Below are 20,689 nucleotides of genomic sequence, written 5' to 3' on the forward strand. Positions count from 1 at the left end.
AGTTGGGGACAAACACAGGATGGCAGCAGGCCTAGGAAGGCGAGGATGATTGTGATAGGCCAACGATCCTTTCCTGCTCTCACCTGTAACTACTGACCTTGAACACAGCCATATACGCCTTATAGCAAAAAAGGAGGGAAGTGTGGATCCCAGAAGTGGGACCCTCTGACCTAACTGGATAAGGGGACACTCACCAGCCTGCCAGCGAGTTTCTGACAGCCAATCGTGCTGCCCACATCTTTCATGTTGCACGTGACATGGAAAATCAGCTGCCGCAGCCCCTCCTGCCCTTCCAGATTCTTGCAGGAGATTTCACTGTGTGTGAGAATACTGGGGCTTAATCAATATACTACCTCTTCATTGGGGGGGGGATGAGGCAGCACATAGCATCCCTGTTTCCCTAAAGATTTGTCCCAAATGCTAACAAGACTTGAGAAGTTATTAAAGAGAGAACAGAAGCTTCTAGTAGGTCTTTTTGTGTGCACAGCCCCATGCTGGGCGCCGAACAACTTGCCACGTTGGCCTGGCTTCCCAATACGCTGAGTTCACAGAGGCAGAGTGAGGCCCAGAGGTACTGGGGCTCTCAAGGGTGTTAGCTGGGAAAGAGAAGCGCATGCTGAGGCTGGGACTCTGTTATTAACGACCCTTCTGGGTTTTTCTTGGGGGGTATACCAGGAGTCTCCAAAATCCTAATGTCAGGCTGACAGGTCATCCCGCCCTGTCCACCAGCACCCATGCCATTCCACCCAGAGTGAAGGAATCCGAGACTGGCTGCAGCAGCATGTGTTTTATTCTGTTCAGGGATCCTCACTTCCTTTCCTGAGTCTCAAATTCATGGCCTGAAAACTAAGTGCCTCGGCCCTGGCAAATATGATGGCCACTGACAAGAGGTTAAACGGAGTGACACACCCAGGGGTGGCTGGTCTCATCTGCAGCAGCCTGCCCCACGTCACCCCCTGCAGATACTTTCAGACTCAACAGCTGCTCTGAGATCTATTTGGATCCAACACAGGGCCTGGGATGTCAGTCCTCGATCAGTGATTGGAAACGACTACGCATGGTGTTCAAGTTCCTGTCTCTTTGTTCCAATGGGAGCTGTGTGCTCTTGGCACTGGCCCTGATGGAGGAGAGGGCCCCAGAAGGAAGCAGTTAGGGTATCTCGAGACCTTGTCTCTCTAGTCATCTAGCTGGTGACACCCTGCTCAGGATGTCAGCCTCAGTCTGAAGAGGCCTGGCCCATCCCCAGGTCAGATCTCAGGCAAGAGGGCATCTTAGTGAACAGAGCACACATGGCAGCAGCGGCAAGCAAGAGGCAGGCGACACTCACTGCAAGTGTTTGAAAGTGATGTCTGGGAAGCCCGTAGCTCTGGAGCCCGAAGGCGAACGGCAGAGCGCCAGCACATAGGCACGCAGTGTTGCTATCCTCTCCACTCGGAATTTGGCTTCGATTAGGTCCAGGTGTGTCCCGACCACCAGCACAACAGCATTTGGGGCCTTGGCCTGAAACAGAGTCCCACAGCAGCATCCTGTATCTTCTCCCTCAGTGTGCAAGCGTGCCAACCTTGGATGTTAGTGGTCCATGCTCAGCCACCATCCTGTAGACTCAAACATTATGGGTTCGCCCTGAGCTGAGGGATGTCAGAGCTGCCTTAGAATGCGTTCCACTCACTGATGCTGAGTTTAGCCCATAGAGAGGGATGGCTGGCTCTTCTGACTACCTGAGGGAGTGGCCTGTGTCAGGCCAATGGCATCTTTACACTGGAAGGCGTGCTGCCTGCCTTGTATGCACTGGGTTATTAGGTTTAATGTAAATAAGAAAATAACAGCAGCTCTGGGTCCTCGGGCCTGGAAGGCCTCTGAGTTCTTGTGTGTGAAAAGCAAGCAAGGTGGGGGTCCCTCTAGGAAAGCCCTTCACCAAGAAGAGTATCTTTCCCTTGCATCAACCACCCTCATTCGCTCTTTCTTTCTTTCTTTCTTTCTTTCTTTCTTTCTTTCTTTCTTTCTTTCTTTCCAAGACAGGGTTTCTCCCTGTAGCCCTGGCTATCCCAGACTCGCTTTGTAGACCAGACTGGCCTCGAACTCACAGCGATCCACCTGCTCTGCCTCCCAAGTGCTGGGATTAAAAGCGTGCATCACCACTCCACACAATGCTTCAGGCCTCGGATGCTGAGACCTGAGCGCGAGAAGGCAAAGCTGGCGGCTCCTCACCTCGATGTTGAGCAGCCAGAACTGGAGGTTGGCCACGGCTTCCTCCCCAAGGGCCAGGTTCCAGACCACCACATACAGGGCCTTATCTGTGAAGAAGCACTGATTGACGGTGGACATGCTGGCAGGGCCCCCAATGTCCCAGACGTTGAACTCCACGGACTCAACCTACTTGAGCAACAAAGCACAGAAGGGGGACATTTGAGTGACCGAGGGGTGGGGGGCGGGCGTGAGTAAGCCACAAGAAAATTTACAACTTGGAATGCATCTGGAAAAGGCCATGGAAAAGTTACAGACTCCAGTGTCTTAGGAATTAGCAATCCTGCCAAGGGAGAAGGGCCCAGTGGCACAAAGGTAGACTTCTGGGAGCTTCTATTTGATGCTAATAGAAGCAGGGAGCCTGGGGAGATCATGGCCTCTTGTGGTCGTTACCTTAGGCTCCCCACAGTTGGAAGACATCTGCTTTCACGAGGGCCTCTACTTTGACATCATGGCTCCCACCCTCTGTGCAATGGCCAGATGGAGGAGGCGTCCCTGAACTTGTGTAGGTCAAAGGTTATCGCCCACCAACGAGGATGGGAAACCCCCCCTAACGTGAGAATCCGACAACAGGAACTGGGCTGCCAGGAAGGCTGTGTAAACGGTTTCTCTATCACGGCATGAGCTCAGAGCTGGCTGGGAAACCAGGGCTGCAGTGAGCTGTAGCCAGGAGTCATTCCCATGATGTGACGCAGCATTTGGGCCTCTGAGACAGAGACAGCATGCTGACCTGGCTTTGGATAAAGATGAAAGCAGGCAGCTGTTCTCAGCCAGCACAGAGCAGCCGGATGGGCCTCAGTGCTCATAAGAGCAGCTATGGCGTTAAAGTGAAGGCGGGAGTATTGGGCTGTCCACCCCTCATGCTCGGGGAAGCGGTTCACTGAAGAAAAGCTGGGAGCAAAAGTGACTGAGTCATCGTCAAAACGGCAAAGCCAAGGGTGTTGCAGGAAATGCTGGTTATTTTAGAGAACCTTCAGGAGTGAGTCAGGTTGTCACTCCCTGTCTATTCCGAGAGGGCGTGGTATTCACCATCTCACTGTTTAAACCTGACAGGCAGGACACTGTTCTTATTTTTCTTTTGGGTGCTGGGGATTGAACTCACAGCCTTGCACATGCTAAGCACGGGCTGTCTCATTGATTTGTACTCCTTCTTACAAGGACCAGTTCCAAGTAAGCTAGCATACAGCTTCAGCCCAAAGGCTCCAGTATGCAAACTGGATTTCCCTGATTTGGAAGGAGATTTTATGTGAAAACCCCTGCCATCAAACTTACCTCTCATAGTACTGGGCTTGGAGGAGAAGCTATGTCCCAGGTGGACATGGCTTTTCAGTTTTCTGTCCTGTAAACCTCTCTCCACTCTGCACCCCAGAGTCGCCACAGGGAGGCAAGAAGCACATATTCAACAGATAAAGGCCTGTATTTCTGGCACTCAGGGCAAAACCACTTTCTGTGGGCTGTATGGATGGATGCTGTTATAGATTGAATTTGCAATGTCTGCTGGAGGCTTATGGCTTGAATACTTGGCCCCCTGCTGGTGAGATCTCAGGAAACTCTAGAAACTTAGGAAGGTGAAAGTAGGTCATCAGAGGAGGGTCCTTGGAATATATATTATCCTGGCCACTTCCTGTCACTCCCTACTTCCGGTCCCCAACGATGTGAATGGCTGAACTCATCACACACTTCAACCATTACGATGCTCTGCTCAACACAAGGGGCCAAGCAGCTGTGGACTGAACCCTCTGGTGCTGTGAGCCAAAACACATGTGCCCCTTTCTAACTCACTTCTGAGAGGCATTTTTTGTATTTTGGTCACAGCAACATACAAGTAACTAACACAAACGCCATGCCTGAGATCTCACAGGCTCTCCTCTACTTCAAAGGGTTAAAATAATAGTTTATTTCTATCTTCGTGGTTCTGAATGGGAACGAGGATGATGAACAAGTTGATGAAATATACATTTTAAACAGGCCATTTAACGGAACTTTTGGAGAACTTGAATGAAAGCAGGAATTAGGGAGGATAAGGCATTAAGTCCTGGGGTACTTTCTCGGTCTCCTTTTAGTGTGTGTGTGGGAGCTGACAGATGCTGAGGTACATCTCACTGCCTGCTGTAGTACTTTATTCTTACCCCTAGGGGATCCCCACCCTAGCCTATTTGAATCTAAGCCACTGTGACCAGCTTTGAACCCTGAGCATGCGCTCATGAAAAGCCCCACAGGGGAACCCAGCAGACAGGCAGGCCACTGGCCCCGAGCCTAGACTTCATTATGATAGAAAAACTACAAGGTCATGGGAAGAACTGATTCGTCCCTCTTGGCAAGTGTGCAGGGCAGAACATCTTGAGCCTTGGACTCAGGGTGCCCAGGGTCCCCAGGAGAACAGAGAACAGCTCACAGGGCGCTCCTTCCCATCCACAGGAACTACGTGTCCACCATCCTTCACCTTGGCTTTGGAGCCTGCTGGTCTCTGAAGCTCCCACTTGCTGGTCCTGATGGTGGCTTCGCTGTGTGCTAGCTGCGGGGCCTTCCCTGTCTGTAAGATCTCCAGGAGTGTAGACTTGCCCTGGCGAGGGGGGCCCACGAGGATCATCTTCATCAACTTACACTTCTCCGCCTTGCGCAGCTGAGCACGCAGGAAAGACAGCGTGGCTTTTGGGCCTGTGAGAAATCAGAAGAGGGAAAAAGTGGGTGCCCTAGATGATGTCTAAAGGGAATGCTTTGTGCAACACTATACACATTTCTCGGCCAAATTCCATCCCAAAGGGACAATTTCTATGTGTTCCAAGAGATGATGTTTGGATCTGGGTGGGTGAAGGGATGAAAGCAACCACCCCGAAGCTTAAGTGTGAAAGTCAGGACCGACTGACAACGTCCTTGCTGCCCTAGTCACATACTTTACTACCCTAGCTGTTCTCAACCATATTACTATTGGCAGCTACTGCGTTGGGGCCAGTTTCGTAGCATCTTCCCAATTCGTGAGGCTGGAACTGGGCCCCGCGGTTCATTCACCCACTGATCCCATTCTTAAAACCTACCAAGGGAACCTAACTCATCTTTCTAAAGTGGTGATTGGAACAGGGCTGAGGAGGCCCTACCTTCTTTCCTGACCTCTGCAGGCACGTTGCCAATGTTCAGATCTTCGATGTCCAGTTGCCAGAGGTTTCCCAGCTGGCCTAGCTCCAGAGGGAGCTCCCGGAGGCCAGGGTTACTGAAGTGAACAAGTCCGCAGGAGAGAAGCAATATGTGAAGACACGGGCCCACAGCTCTCATAAGCCTCCCCAGCCTGCACGGCCACCGTCAAGCTCCATACCAAGCCACGTGCCATAGGTGTTAATCTCAACATACCATTTAAACACTAAGCCCATCACACTCCTGCACCCTCAGTAGTGGAAACATTAGTTCTGCCTACTGGGAGTCCCCACAGCTTCAAACTGAGTTCCCACCCACAACCTACCATCTCTCTTTCACCAATGACATAACCATCAAGATGGTCACTACTTCCTTTTCAAACTGAGTCCTCACCCACAATCTACCCTCTCTCTTTCCCTAATGACACGTCCATCAAGATGGCCACATCTTCCTCTTGCAAAGGCTCTATATTTTCAATCCGAAGGCAACACTTTCTATGGCCCTCAAGGCTTGAATGCTGCGTAAGGCCCTGACAGGACCCAGCACACGGTAAAAGGTCAGTGCGCAAAGGGGTCAGGGATGCAGCTATCCTCCTCACTGTCCCCCAGCCTCCTCCATCTTCCTCCCTCCGCCATCTGTATCATACCCAATCTGAAAACCCTGCTCCTGTGTCTCAGATGGCTTCCTTCCTTCTGCCTGGCCCCTTGTGATGTAAAGGGGAGGTCTTCTGTCTCTCAGGGCGACCTGCCCTCAACGTCAACTTACTTGCCCAGGTAGAGCTCTGACAGGTTCTTCATCAGGCAGACGGATGGAGGGACTGCGTCAAGATGGTTGTCATTCAGACAAAGGACCTCCAAAGACTCACTCAGGAAAGCTGGGAATTCTAGCATGCATGCTGCCAAGAAAAGTCAAAAGAGGCCATGCTTCCCAGCCGTTCTAGATGGCCGCGGCATGAATGGCTGCCATGTCTGGCGAGAGCAGACTGGGAATGACAGTGCTCAACTCCCTGACCCGTCAGTTCTAATTCTACAGGCACCTTTGCGTGCACATGTGACAAAGACGTAATGATGGGGACACTGGCTTGCAATAGCGCAGAGACATGACAGTGACATGTCCTTCAATTGTTACTTGTCCACAGGGGGTTGAATAAACAATGGGATAGTGTGCAATGGTTACAAAGCACAGTGCAGGTCACGTGCCTGTAAAGTGATGGCTTTTGAAGAATTGGAAAATCCAGGTGCAGAACCAGGTCCATAAAGAGGCTTATTAATGTGACAGAAAATATCTGCAGATATGCACACGTGCATTATCCCAGCACATGAGTGTCATATGCATGCATGTACATCCAACACATGTGCCAGACACACATATATGCATGTATGTTACACAGGCTAATAGTCACATCCAGAGAAGGAACTCACTAGAAGGCCAAATACTCATTTTGTTATTTAAAATACACAGCATTACCCCTTCAATGAAAGAAAAGGTAATCAACAAAGAGAAATGTTATGGGCCAAGGTGTTTTGTTTGTTTGTTTGTTAATGTTGCTTAAAGAGGTTACTCTCTGAAAAACCAGCTGGCTCTTTAGTATTCGAGTAAGTTCATTCGGGAGGCTAATTATGAGATTACCATTAAGGTCACGTCATGTTTGCCGTTTCCACGGCACCCGAGCCTTTGTGTAAAGAAAGAATGCCATACAGAGCTTTGGAAGTGCACATTAATAGGATTCAGGCCTTTAGACTACAGCAGGATCTCTGAGGAACTTTTATCCTCCCATCACCCCCACTACCCAGACAAGCAGGAAGAACGGACAGGATATCCCACTAGGAATCAAGGAATCCCAGATGCAGGCGCTGCCTCCGAAGCCTCGGCTGTGATGCTCTGCCAGGCACGGAAGACGCAGGGGATAAAAAAGGCAACATTCTTTTAGGGGCTGAAATCACTGGTCGGTTACCTAGGTGCAACCACCTCCCCCAGCACTGGCACCTCTCCACCCGTGAAGTGGCAGTATTGGTGATGGGCACGGGGTAACCCGGCCTCGGAGAATGTTCTGGAAGAGACCATGCCAGACTATTAAGATGAACACTTAGGAAACCCTGCCCAGCTCACCGCACTGTTAGTGGGATTTGCTGCAGCTGTGGAAATAAAGTTGCAGAAGGCTTGCCAAGGCAACTCTGTCCTAGACCTTGTCCTGTAAAAGATGTTCAAAAGGCCTTTCTTTCCCCTTTCAGTGAAACAACTTCACATTTTCCTGGGAGGGCATCTAATGCAGGAGAGGTGTGCTCTCTTGCCCACCGAGGGAACGCTGAGCAGCTGGCCGCGGAGCCGGCCAAGTCTGAAGTTTCACCCTGGTGTTTACGAAAGCGCCTTAAGTGACGGATAAGGGGAATAAGGAGCCACAGCTCGGAAGGGAGGCAACACCTGTCACGCCTCCAGCCAACTGTTGAAAACTGTGGAAACTGGGTTGGAGAGAACACAGCCTGAGGTATTTATGAACTGTTATTTATTCATAAGTTATTTATGACTCTAGTCGTCTGAGTTTTACTGTAAAAATGATCACCCAAATTATTTTTGGACAAGGCGACTGCCCAAAACTGAATGCTTGAATGTACGTAAACCTCCCTGGAATTTAACTGCCCATCTGCAAACAAGTTGTCTTTTGTAGGTAAATCTTTACCCCAGGTCAACTGCCCTGAAAGAACAACTCTACTGAGGAAGAAGCCTGGCAAGGGCATCTTGCCTTCATCTCACTCAGGGGTGGCCTTCAAAATTCCAGATGTAATTGAAAAAGCAGGAGGCCTTTGTCATCTACCAATGTCTTGATGCCCTCCGCTGGGGAACCTTTCAAGCTGTAGCCCCCTCAGACTGGCTGCCAACTCACCCCATGGCTTTCTCAGTATGCAGCTTGGCCTCCCTTAGCAGCAGTTTCTACAGGCTGTGGTCGGCCCCACTAAGTGCTTTGCTTTTTTTTTTCCAGTGCCATCACTTTGGTCCCCAAAAGGATCCCACATAGCTGGGTGTGGTAGCACATGCCTTTAATCCCAGCACTCGGGGAAGCAGAGGCAGGCGGGTCTCTGTGAGTTCGAGGCCAGCCTGGTCTACAAAGTGAGTCCAGGACAGCCAAGACTACACAGAGAAACCCTGTCTTGAAAAGCAAAACAAAACAAACAAAAAAGGATCCCACATGTGTGAGTGGAAGGCAGAGTAGACAAAGTTGGCCACCAGCAAGTGGCAAAAGGGACCAAGATTATTCCCAGCCCATGCTTTTGTCCACTGTCCTCCTCGGCACCAGGAGAAGATGGTGTTTCTTTCTTTCTTTCCAAGTGAGATTCTTACATCTGCACTCTATTTCCCAAGGCTGAGGGAACTTGTATAAAGGAACCAGCTGCGCTGGGGGGGGGGGGGGGATGACTTAGTGGCAGAGTACTATCCCAGCATGCCCCGAGGCCTTGGGTCCTATACTTGCATGCAGGAAAAACAAAGCAAAAGGGCCCTATTATAAAAGTTGATAAACCGTATTTTCCTATTAGCATGGCAACAGATTTCTGCATCTGTCTCCTGGTTCTTGGGCCTATTTTTCCAAACTTTGTTATTTGTTGCCATCTTTTTCTTGTGGGGTTGTCTGTCAAATTCATACATATGGGAATAAACTGTAAGCATTCTTTGAATATTAGGGATTTGTGTGCCAATCGGTATTGCAGTGACCTCGGTGGGAAGTAGTTCTCAGACATTTTCAGGAAGCCTTTGTCTATACTGTCTTTTACCAAATAAAACTGTCCAGTTTTTGCAAAGCCAAGATTTGGGGCTTTAAAAAATGAGTTTTGATCTGGGCATGGTGGTGCACTCCTGTAATCCCAGCACTCAGGAGGCAGAAGCAGGCGGATCTCTGGGAGTTTGAGGCCAGCCTGGTCTACAAAGCAAGTCCAGACCAGCCAAGACTACACAGAGAAATCCTGTCTAGAAAAAAACAAAACAAAACCAAAAATGATTTTTTTATGGCATGGTAGCCCATACCTATAATCTCAGCACTTGGGAGGCTGAGGCAGGACAATCACCACTGAGGCCACAGAGTGGATTTCCAGGCTAGCCCAGGCTATAGCATGAGACCATGTATAAAAATAAAATAAAATTAAAAAGATTTCCCAGCCAGCTTTTAAAGGTCTCCCCCCAACACACACCACACAAATGCCCTCTGAAGTGTTATCTCTTCAAAGCAAGCCTGTTATCAGTGAAGGCACTCCAATCACTGACTTAAGGAAGGGTGCGGGTCCTCCTAGCTGGCTATGCCAACTCTGTTTGCTAAAACCTGAAAACAGCCTTTTCTACTAAATTACAGTGCCATATATTAAATGTGTACAGTTTTCTCTCAGGAACTCTGAGGGACTGGGATCCCAGTGGGTATAGGGGTGAAGGAGGCAGAGCGTGGACAGTGGGTGCAGGGGTGAGGGAGGCAGAGAGGATGGACAGTGGGTGTAAGGGTGTGCTGGGTAGCCAGAAGCCTCTCATGTTCTGTAGTGCAGCAGGATAGCTGCATTGACAGCTAATTGTCCATTTCAAAACTTATAGCCGAGAGGATTATCAACGTTTCTAACACAAAGCACTGCCGGTCTGAGGTGATGGAAATGCCAGTTATCTCTGATCTGATCATTGCGCTTGGTACACTGTGCCCTATAGATGCATACAATCCCTACTCAAGCATTGCAAACAAAATAAAAGAGATGTCATAGTCTGTAAAGTCCTGCCTTGCAGGGACCCGAGTTCGATTCCCAGGCCGCACTCCTTCCCTGGGGGGTGGGGGTGGGGGTGGGAGGGGAGCAGAGGAGGACATACTTGTGATCCCAGTGTTGGAGAAACAGAGACAGGTAGGTCCCTCAGGCTTGATCGCCAGCTAGCCTAGCCTACTTGTTGAGTATGAGGCCAGTGAGAGACCTTGTGAACACCAACCCCGACAGAAACAACACATACACACAAAGGAGAGCGGCCACTGAGGAATGACACCTGAGGTTGTTCTCTGGACTCCATGTACATACACACCCGGAGATACACACGCATGCGCACAGAGGCGCGCTGATTTGTTTGCCACCGGGCAGGGTTTCCTTGAAGAACAAAACGCCTTTCCCAAGGAATCCTTGAGTGCCCTTGCGACTTCAGCCTGGGGGCCAGTGTGGCTGTGTCCTCTGACTGGATAGCATTGGTCCCCGCGCCCGGTGGAAGCCAGGCTCTGTCACGTGAGCCAGAACTAGTCAAGAAGCACCGTGTGTGTGCAGAGGCCCTGACCCTCAATCTGGAGGCGGGATCTTTGGGAAGAAGCGGTTAGGTTTAGATGACGTCATGAAGGCAGGTGCTTCAGGACGGAAGATTGCTGTTAGGAGAGACTCTCCACCATGTGTGGGTGCGTGGAGGAGGCGACTCCTGGCAAGTGAGAAAGGCAACCATGGATGCACGCCTTCCAGGCCCTAGAAGTACGAGGAGGAAGCATCTACTGTATGAGCCATGGGTCTTTGATGACTGAGGTATGCGAGGAACCTTTGTTTCCTTGTGTGCAATATAGATGGCGTTTCCTACTTGCTGTGAGGACTGAAACTGTTGTGTATACAAGTTTGGGCAGTTCTCTGTATGTGGCGGGTAGCTATCAGCTTAGCTGGCCTCCAGATGGGGAGTCAAGGCCACAGACATGCACACAAGTGACATGTGGGAACAGTCACCATTTTCTTACTGGCAGACGTTTTCAACTGACCATAAGTATCTCTGACATCCCAACCGGGAAAGGAAGGGAAGAGCCCAACTTATGACAAAGATAAAGGCTACCTATTCTGACTTGCCTCATCTTCAGGATCCCATGGTCTCCCCAATCCAGCACAAACCTGTCTCAGTTCCAGAACGCTGGCGCCCTCTGGTGGTGAAAAGAGAGATCCGCTTTGTTTTAAGCCCATCTTCACTTCTGTGGAGGTGGGGAAAAAAGAACCCTCAGACATTTGAGGTCAGCATGACAAAGACATGGAGTATTATTAGCTCTGACTATGTAATATGGAACCAGGGAAAAGGCAGTAAATTCTACCAGCAGACGCTTGGCCTTCCTTCAATTTGTATGAGGGAACTTGTGGGCCTTCTGGAAGAAACAACCAGAAAGAATAATCCAACTGCCATGACCATTTAGTTGCTCATTCTCAGGCTTCCCAGTTTCAAGAAGGCAAAAACACTCCCTCACTTGGCATTCTGGGGCTGGTACACTGTCCCAGGAGAAGTTGCCTTTGGGTGTGTGATCTGCTGAGATGTTACAGAGTAAACCCCCCCCCCCAATGATCCCAAGGGCCTGGCCTCTCCAGGGCTCACCTTTAACCTTTCACCTTTCATTGCGTGGATACATTTTATTCTACTTATGAACACAATAGCAGATGGTAAAGAACTTAGAGACTTCTAGTGTAGGCTGAAGTGAGAGACAAGAGGCTCAGACGTCTGAACCATTACAGATGGAAGGTCCCGCTCGTGGGCCACAGGATGTCCCCTGGAATCCTTATCTTGGCATTTTGGAATTTGGAATTATGTACTGAGACTCTGTTTTGCACCTAGACCCTCGTCATGGAGGGAAGAGGGATACTTGTAAGTCTGGGGACAGTTGGCATAATAATACCACTCACAAGCCCTCAGCCCTGCAGGCTATGTAAGGAACCACAGTGTGCTGGCGGGGGAGGGGAGACTCTTTGGTGGAGCTGCCTACAAGGTGGGCAGGATGCAGCTTTCGTGAGTTGACATCCATGCTTGGGGTGATACAGGTACCTCTGGGTCACCCAGGGTGCTGAAAGTAACCCCAAGACAAGCATCAGTTTTTCAAGGTAGATATGGGTGGGAAGGTTTCTGCAGTCTGCTGTCTAGTGTCTCATATGGGGGAAAGATGTTTGGTCATTTCTCCCCAGGAAAAAAAGCGAACATTCTAGACCTGACCTCAGAGCCATGTCACATAGCATTCAGGTGTGCTAAAAATGTTACATGAACTCGTCCTTAGGCTGGGTGGATGGGAAGCATATGGCACATGCATAAATCTTGAGTTTAGCTTTTGGTCCTATCACAGGATATCTGGGATATATACAAATACTTCAAAACCCCAAAGACATCTAAAATCTGAAACTTTTATGGTCCCAAGCATTTTTGAATGAGGGACACTCAACAAGTAGGGTCTCTAAAGAAGTGTTTGTGTTGACATAAGCTCTTTAGGATGGGTCCTAGTCTAATATGGATGGTGTCTGTAAAAACAAACAAACAAAAGCAACAAAGAGAAAGGTCATGGAGATATATAGGGAAGACAACTTTGTGTGTTGGTTTCTTTGTTTCTTGAGACAGGGTTTCTCTGTGTAGCCCTGGCTGTCCTGAACTCACTCTGTAGACCAGTCTGGCCTTGAACTCAGAGATCTGCCTACCTCTGCCTCTTGAGCGCTGGAATTAAAGGTGTGCGCCACTGTCCTGATGTTTTAACAAGCCAGTAAAGGAGGGCTCAGGAGGCACCTGTCTCGCTGACATGCTGGTCTCAGACCTGAGGCCTCCGTAATAGTGAGCAACGGTTTGTTACAGAAGAGCATCATTCTTCCCTGAGTGGGACATGGTGGCCTGGCTCAGCATCTCCTGCTCAGCTGCAGTTAGACACATATCTGGGGATGTGGGGACCCCATCTGTGGCTCTACACACTCTTGGGGTAAAGAGAACCCCTGCTTACTTGCCAAGTTGGTTTCTGGAGAGGTCCAGGGTCTTGAGTTGTCTGCAGGTCCACTTCTCTTGAGGTGGCAGTGACAACAGCTGGTTCCCCTGTAACCTCAAGAACAGGAGGGCCTGAAAGCAGGAGGAGAGAGGGGGAAAAGATGGTGTCAAACATGAAAAGAAAGGAGAGGGTGTGACAAGTCAGGCGACTTCCTGTCAGCATACAACTGAACAATCACAACCTATTTCTATATACAGAATCCCCGCGTTGACTCAAACAGAGACAACGAACAATGCATCTAGACTTTCCCTCGCGGCCGATGAGAACTGTAGAATAGAAGATGTCTAAACACACCCTGAGGCCAAAGCTTCTTAAGAGTTGTGGTTAGTGGGCGCCTGCCTGGAGTACAGAGTACCACTGGGGTACTTGCTGCCTCTTGGTGTCTTCCTCCTTGGGTGTTCCCCAAAGAGAGGCAAGAAGACCATGGGTGATCTGCCTTAGCCACACATCCTCCGATGCCCAGTGAGGGCTCCATGGGTCCCCACATTGGGGGACTCATCCTTGTGCCTTGCTGTCTGCAGGCCCCCTGGGTATCCTCAGTTGTACAGTATGGATTTCTTGGGATTTCCACATAGGTGATCCTGTGCCATGCTGTATTCAAGCCTACCGGGGTCCCTACTCCCCTGGAGGATGTCTTTCTTTAATGGGAGCACTAGAGATGTACCTTAGCTTTTCTTGATGACATTAGCATAGATCTACCTCCAATCACCACACTGCTGTGCCACATTTAGCCTTCTCCGTGCTTTAGTTTCCCCTTGTGTACGGGCTGATGCTATGGCCCTTAGGATCCTAAGGACCAGGATGGTTGCCACCTTCTCCGTTTCTATAAAAGCCTCCCCAAGTGACCAGCCCAGGGATGTGAAGGCCTACCCAACCCCCCAATCTGGAGAAAGCAACAAGGGGGAAAACAGGAGTTCCACAGAACACAGAGTTGAGACTTGACAGGATTCCATCCCTCCTTGCTGGCCACGCTACACTGCAAGGTGTGTGGGATGCGCTCAGAATAGGGAGGTAGGGAATGGTAAGAGCACATGGCTACTCGGTCCCTGTGGGTACCAGTGACAAGGGTTCTCATTCAGTGGCACTCCTGCTTCCCCTGGCTGTGAGTACATGCGGGTCTCTTTCTTTGTCCCATGTTTGCTTGGGAGGGCTATGACGTGATAGTCTGTCTTTTCTGAGATACACATGCTGAAGAGATCCCTTGGTGTACTTTGGCATTCTGGATGATCTGAGCAGCTGGTCTGGGAAGATTAGGGCTTGTACCTGAGTGTTCAAACATGGTCACTTTCCCCTGGCAATGAGGCCCGTACAGGGAATGCCCTAATGCTTTCGCAATCCATGTTCTGGGACTGGTCGGCGGCCTCACAGCCTGCCTAAAGACCTGGTATAGTACCGTAGGTACAGAGTCTCTTCCTGAAGTTTGAAGTGTTCAGTAGGATCTCTAGGAGTAGGGAGAAGAGAGCTAGGAACAGATGGGGTCTCTCTCTACCATGACTCAAAAGTTTCAATGGGAAAGGCTGGGGCTGGGGCTTAGCCGTAGAGCACTGTCATGGTCTACACGAGGCTCTAGGTTGAATCTTCGGTGAAGCCAAAAGCAAGATGAAAGTCCCACCATGAAATGAAGTCTTGGGGATGCTGTTTTGAGAGAACAGGGATGTTCTCTACAGGCCCATGTGTTAAACAATCAGACAAGAAGGGGGGGGGGTACCATCCCTCTTGGAAACCTTTCAGAGCTGGGGCCTGGGCAGGGGTGCTCTGCTCATCGCTGGTGTGCCCTTGAAGAGGATATCTGGGCTACACCTCTTCCCCTTTAGTCCAGGTCCTGGTTGTGAGGTGAACAGCTTTGCTCTCCCATGATGCACTGCCTCACCACAGGCACAGGAGCACCGAAGCCAACCATGGTGGATAGGTATCCGGGCTGATACTTCCCGAATCCTGTGCCAAGACAAGCCCTTTCTACACTTACATTTGTTATCTCAGGATATTTATTATAGTAACGAAAAGCTGACTGGCAGGTAAACAAGCCCTCCTCCAGCAAGGCTGTTGCCATAGTGACAGGTCCTCTCACTTCCATCTTAGCTCAAGGCTGCATGGTTTTGATAGCTGAACTTCTCCTTCACCTTCCCCCCTCCCCTTTTGTGTGTCTCACAAACTTGGAAAAAGCACATAGATTCCCTGCAGCCCAGAGATCTTTCTCACCAGTGCAGACAATGAGAAATGAAGCACCACTGGACTCACGTCAAGCTGGAAGAGGCCCAGGGGCACCTCTCTCAGGGAGTTCTCGGAGAAATCCACGTTCTTAAGGTGGTTTTTCCAAAAGATAGCCATTTTGTCTGGCAGTGATTCCAGGGCATTTTTGGAGGCTTTACAACATTTCTAGGAGTTTGAGGAGAGAGAGGGGGAGGCTGTTATTAAGCAGTTTTTGGAGTGTAATGCTGCCTAGAAGTCTGTTTGGAAATTTGACGTCAGAAGTGAGGCTTTGGGCACCAGGCTCTGTGACCACGGCGCAGGGTGAGGACGAAGCCTTCAAATTCTCCATTCCTGTGTTGTCCTGCCCTGCAAGAAGGGGAATAAAGTTTCCTGGGGGAGACAAATGTGGCTTGTAGTTATTTTTCCCTTTGCCACCATCCGGTCCATTGTCCTGGGAAATAACGGACCAATTCAGAGACATGCTCTTGGGAGACACTGCTTCCCCCGAGCATACGGTCAAACTAGAAATGCTTATTCTTGTGATGGGGAATTTCCTGGTTTGAAACCAACAGCAACAAAGCACAAATATTCCTTATGTTATTCATCTGTCTCAGTCAGCCAGATTCCCGGGAAACAAAAACCTCATTTAGTTGGCAGCACTGTAAATACAGGCTCCTGCCTCTCTTTCTTTATCTCCTGCTCTTTATTTCTTAATGCACTAAAGAACCGCACCCACCTTTGGCATTTGTGTTGGTATGTCTGGGTATATCTGGGTTTGGGTGTGTATGTACATACATGTGGAGGTCAAAGGTTAACGGTGGGTGTCTTCTTCAATAGCTCTCCAACATTTTTTTTTGGACAGGGATTCTCCCTGAATCTGGAGCTCATCAGTTGTCTGGACTGGCTGACCAGCCGATTCCAGGGGTTTGCTTATCCCCACCTTTCAGTGCTGGCTTAAAAAAAGTGTGTGTGACATGTATGTATGTGTGCTCACCTGTCTTCATGTGGGGGCCAGAGGTTGATTGTTCCCCACCCCATGTAGAGAGGCAGGATCTCTCACTTGAACTCAGAGCTCATAGATATGGTTGGTCTAGCTAGCTGGTTTGCCCGGGGGATCCTATCTTTGCTTCCTGGATGCTGGGGACCTAAACGCAGGTCCTTAGACTTGCACAGTAAACACTTTACCCACTGAGCCGTCTCTCCAGACCCACATGTGGCCTTTTTATGTGGATTCCTGGGAATCAAACTCAAGTCCCCATGCTAGTGCGGCAGGCACTTTACCAAAGTGAGCCATCTACCACATTCCAGTATCATCCCACATCAAGGTGTGAGCTGCTGCCCTCTGAAACTCTATCGGCTACTGTGTGCCCCTTAAATCCGGAGTCAGACGGACTGGTTTACAGGTATTACTGCAGAGGACACAGCCTGACTGAGTGCTATGGGCCTCTACTCAGCTACACTGTGGGGCAACACTCGTGACAGACAGCATGACCGCCACAAAGGAGATGAAGTGAGGGCCTACATAGTGACGTAGTCTAGACTATGGTTTTCATGATACAAACCAACGGGCAGGACCAGGGGTCAGGGAAGCTCTTCAGGTGGTTTCTGGAAACGTTCAGATAAGTGAGTGACTTGAAGGAGTGCACAAAGAGGACGGGGAGCTCAGTCAGCCTGTTGTCGGCTAGGTCAAGCTCCTGCAGCTTCCGGAGGCCGATCCAGTTAGTGGCTGTGGGGCGAAAAGAGCGTGAAATGTCAAAAGTATCTGAACCAGCGACAAAGTGGCTAATGACACCGGGCCTGTCGATGGAGACACCTACCGTTTTCCTCTTCAAACAACCGCTCCAGGTAATTTCTGGAAGCAGTCAGCTTTTGAAGTTTTGAGAGGTGCAAGAATCCTGGCGGAAGGTGGGACAGTTTGTTGCCGGAGATGTCAATCTCAAGTAACCTGGGACCGGGGAGAAGGGGGTCAGGGTGGCAAACAGCAACAAAACAAAACAAAACAAAACCAAAAACCCAACCCCCCCCAAAAACCCAAACATAACAAAAAACAACAACAACAAAAGCCAAACCAAAACAATCAGTACTAACAGACTTCTCGCAGGCAAGGTGTGCGTTTCCTCTCTGCACACGCAGTTTAAAGATTTATTTATTTATTATGTATACAATGTTCTGCCTGCATATGTGCTTGCCCGCCAGAGGAGGGCACCAGATCTCATTATAGATGGTTGTGAACCACCATGTGGTTGCTGGGAATTGAACTCAGGACCTTCAGAAGAGCAGCCAGTGCTCTTAACCTCTGAGTCATCTCTCCAGGCCATGCACACGCAGTTTAAAAAGTGAGAGGGAACATGGCTTTTTCACTCATTTGGTTAATTGCTACCACAATGGAATCTGATGTTGGTGGGTCCTGGCTCTTCTGAGCATCCAAGGGTTAAAGTCTTTGCCAATGCAAATCTAGTGGTGCCCTGGAGCTGCTACAATGCCATGGGGCAGGGTTCACCCTTTCAGGGCATGCAAATGTGCCCACTTGACCCAGGTTAGGGCGTCTGTGCCGGTGGCCCTGGCTTTTCACATTTTTGGCTTGTAAACTCATTTGTGAGACTCAAGGACTAGCCTCAAGCTCTTTCCAACATCCTTGTCTCTTATACCATTTAAACCCCCAGTTTCTTTTTTAAAATCACATGTATTTAGCGTGTGCATCTGTGCTTGTGAACCGCCATACTACGCCACCCTGTGTGAAGTCGGAGGACCTCTTTCAAGGGGTCAGTTTTCTCTTATCACTATATGGGTTCCAGGACACCAGGCCTGACAGCAAGCACCTTTACCTACTGGGCCATCGTGCCAACCTCAGCCTTAGCTTTTGTAGTCAGCTCAAATCCTTTCTGCAGGGAAGCCTTGCATACACACATGCTAAAGAAATCCAAGTACAGGCCCTCTGATGGTTCAACCAGATTGTCAAAGCAAGCTTCTGGGCACGTCTGTGGGGGATCATGTAGATTTGGTGAGCCACCTTGAATGTGTGTGGCACCATCCCGTGGGCTGGGGGCCTAGCCTGACCACCAGTAAGTAGCCATCTCTCTGCTTCCTGACTGCGGATGCAGCGTGACCAGCTGCCTCCTGTTCCCGCAGCTGTGCCTTTCCCGACACATCGGACCGTCTCCCTTACACTGTGAGTCGGGATAAACCCCTCCTTCTTTACGTTGTCAGGGGGCTTAGTTACCACAGTGAGGAAAGAAATTAATAGATGTCCTTCTCCTCCCACATCACCTCAGGGCCCAGGGCTCTAGGAAAGTCAGGCAGCGACCAGCGTTCATGTACATACTCCCAGTTCCATAGCTGACCCTTCCTCAGGTCCACCCAGCTTTTTTTCTGCGAGTTAGAGCAAACCCTTCTACCAGCCCAGGAAGCTTCTAGACACTCTCCTCTAGTTCTGTGCAAGGCCCAGTTGGGCACTTTGAACAAAGAGCTCCCTGAGACTATAGATGTGCTGTGAAACCTTAGCCTAGACGCCGGGCTTCTCCGGCCCCTAAGGGGTCAGAGGCCTGGCTGACCTTGCTCTTGTGAGCTTGTGCAGTCCTTTTACTGCCACCATAAGCCAGTTTTCCAAAATATAAAATTCAACCAAAGAACCCAGACAGGAGAGTGTCCCAGACAGGTGGGCACAGATGGCCACAGGGCCACAATCCCTGGGCTCACCTGGAGCAGATGATTTCATCGGATGACTGCACGCAGGGCAGTTCCCCCAGGTGGTTGTTGGAGAGGTTCAGTTTCTTCAGGTTGATGAGCCCCCAAGGGATGATGGAGGGGAGCGAAGGCAGGCAGTTGGCAGAGAGGTCAAGCTCTGTGATCTGGCAGGAGATGTCTAAGAGCCAATCGAGGTCCACCCAGGGCAACCTAAGATGGGACCACTTGACACGAAGTGCCTGGGGTTGGACAGCAAGGGGACAGCACATAAAGATGGTGAAGCCAGGCCCAAGGTGGGCCTGAGATAAAAGGTTCAAGTGAGGCTGGGTACTCACTTCAGCCGACCATGTCTACCTTGTCTTCCCAGCTTCCACCATGACAATTAAGAAGATGGCTAATGTGATGTGTACAAGTCATCTGCTCATGGCTTCAAGTCACCTCCAGAAGGTGCTGGTGGGCCCTGAGCCAGCCTTGGAGAGCAGCTCAAAGGGGTGCAGCAGGGCAGCAATGGCTTATGGGTACTAAGGAGGCATGGAATGTCTCTTCTTTTTCTTTTTCTTTCTTTTCTTTTTTTTTTTTTAAAGATTTATTTATTTTATTTATTGTATATGAGTGCTTTATCTGCAGAAGAGGGTATCAGATTACATTACAGATGGTTGTGAGCCACCATGTGGTTGCTGGGAATTGAACTCAGGACCTCTGGAAGAGCAGGCGGCACTCTTAACCACTGAGCCATCTCTCCAGCCTCTAGGGCCTCTTTTCAGGCAGGGTGAAGGCCGAATCCTAAACGTGCCTCTGAGGTCTCTTTTCTTGACACACTCTGTATGATCTGGGAAGCTGCTGTCTGCAGCCACCTGCCACTGTGCTGGGCCATACTTTGGACTGGCTGCCCCCAGAAGAAAGGCCACAGCAAGTAGAAACCCAGAACTCTGGTCACAGCTCAGGGCAAGAAACCCACCCCAGGAAGCCAGATAGCCACTGTTATCTATAGTAACAATCCAGCGAGCGCACCAGTTTCCTTGGTAACAGGCCTGTATTAGTATCAGTTTCCCTAATTTTTGTCCCTTCTTCCCGTTCGGGCCAACATGAGAAGGTTAACCCTGGCCCTTACAGAGATACGCGGGCATCCTATTTCCAGAGGTCTCTCTGATTTCCCTGAACAAGAACCTCCAATGAGAACTTAGTAAAACCTTCCCTTGGTTCTGTGCCCTGAACCTCTGCCACATGCAAACAACAGGCCAACCTCTTTGCTGTGGCAAGCGCAGAACATGTCCCTTATTTGGCTGTTTTTTTTGTTTGTTTTTCACAAGAGGAAGCCAGAAATCCCAGTGGTTTGATATTGTCAGGCAGCAAGTGGGTGCTGGCTAAACACATAAGGACCAAGCTTCCTTCTGTCTTCAGGCTTATCAAAGAATCTGGGACTCAAGTGGGTTTCTGGGGAGAAGAAATCTGATTTGTTTTGTTTTCTTTTTTCTTTCTTTCTTTCTTTCTTTCTTTCTTTTTTTTTTTTTTTTTTCTTGGCTTGTTTATCCAAAGCAACTGGAAATCCATAGCAGAAAATTACAGGGCAAGAAATATAAACAGAAATTAGTGTTTCACAAATGAGAGCATGTAAGAGCCACGGGCACAGTGGGAAATGTAACCAATAATGTGGGCTAAGTTGGCCTTTCCAATTGGCAGCCTCTGAGAAGT

The 20,689-nt window shown here is 49.7% G+C and overlaps 1 protein-coding gene across 1 annotated transcript in view; it reads right to left on the reverse strand.

Moving 5' to 3' along the window:
* Lrrk1 (leucine rich repeat kinase 1) overlaps positions 1-20,689 on the reverse strand; it is a 90,251-nt gene that overhangs the window by 33,729 nt on the left and 35,833 nt on the right. Inside the window, exons 5-16 of the mRNA XM_051149712.1 lie at positions 19,010-19,236; positions 17,131-17,258; positions 16,876-17,039; positions 15,362-15,499; positions 13,082-13,194; positions 11,238-11,314; positions 6,139-6,268; positions 5,340-5,452; positions 4,688-4,902; positions 2,209-2,373; positions 1,328-1,500; positions 195-315 (exon numbers count right to left, since the gene is read on the reverse strand). Coding sequence (XP_051005669.1) covers positions 195-315; positions 1,328-1,500; positions 2,209-2,373; positions 4,688-4,902; positions 5,340-5,452; positions 6,139-6,268; positions 11,238-11,314; positions 13,082-13,194; positions 15,362-15,499; positions 16,876-17,039; positions 17,131-17,258; positions 19,010-19,236 — 1,764 coding nt within the window. The remainder of the gene's footprint in view (positions 1-194; positions 316-1,327; positions 1,501-2,208; positions 2,374-4,687; positions 4,903-5,339; positions 5,453-6,138; positions 6,269-11,237; positions 11,315-13,081; positions 13,195-15,361; positions 15,500-16,875; positions 17,040-17,130; positions 17,259-19,009; positions 19,237-20,689) is intronic.

Source organism: Acomys russatus, chromosome 7, assembly GCF_903995435.1.
Source record: "Acomys russatus chromosome 7, mAcoRus1.1, whole genome shotgun sequence".
In the NCBI taxonomy this organism is placed as follows: Eukaryota; Metazoa; Chordata; class Mammalia; order Rodentia; family Muridae; genus Acomys; species Acomys russatus.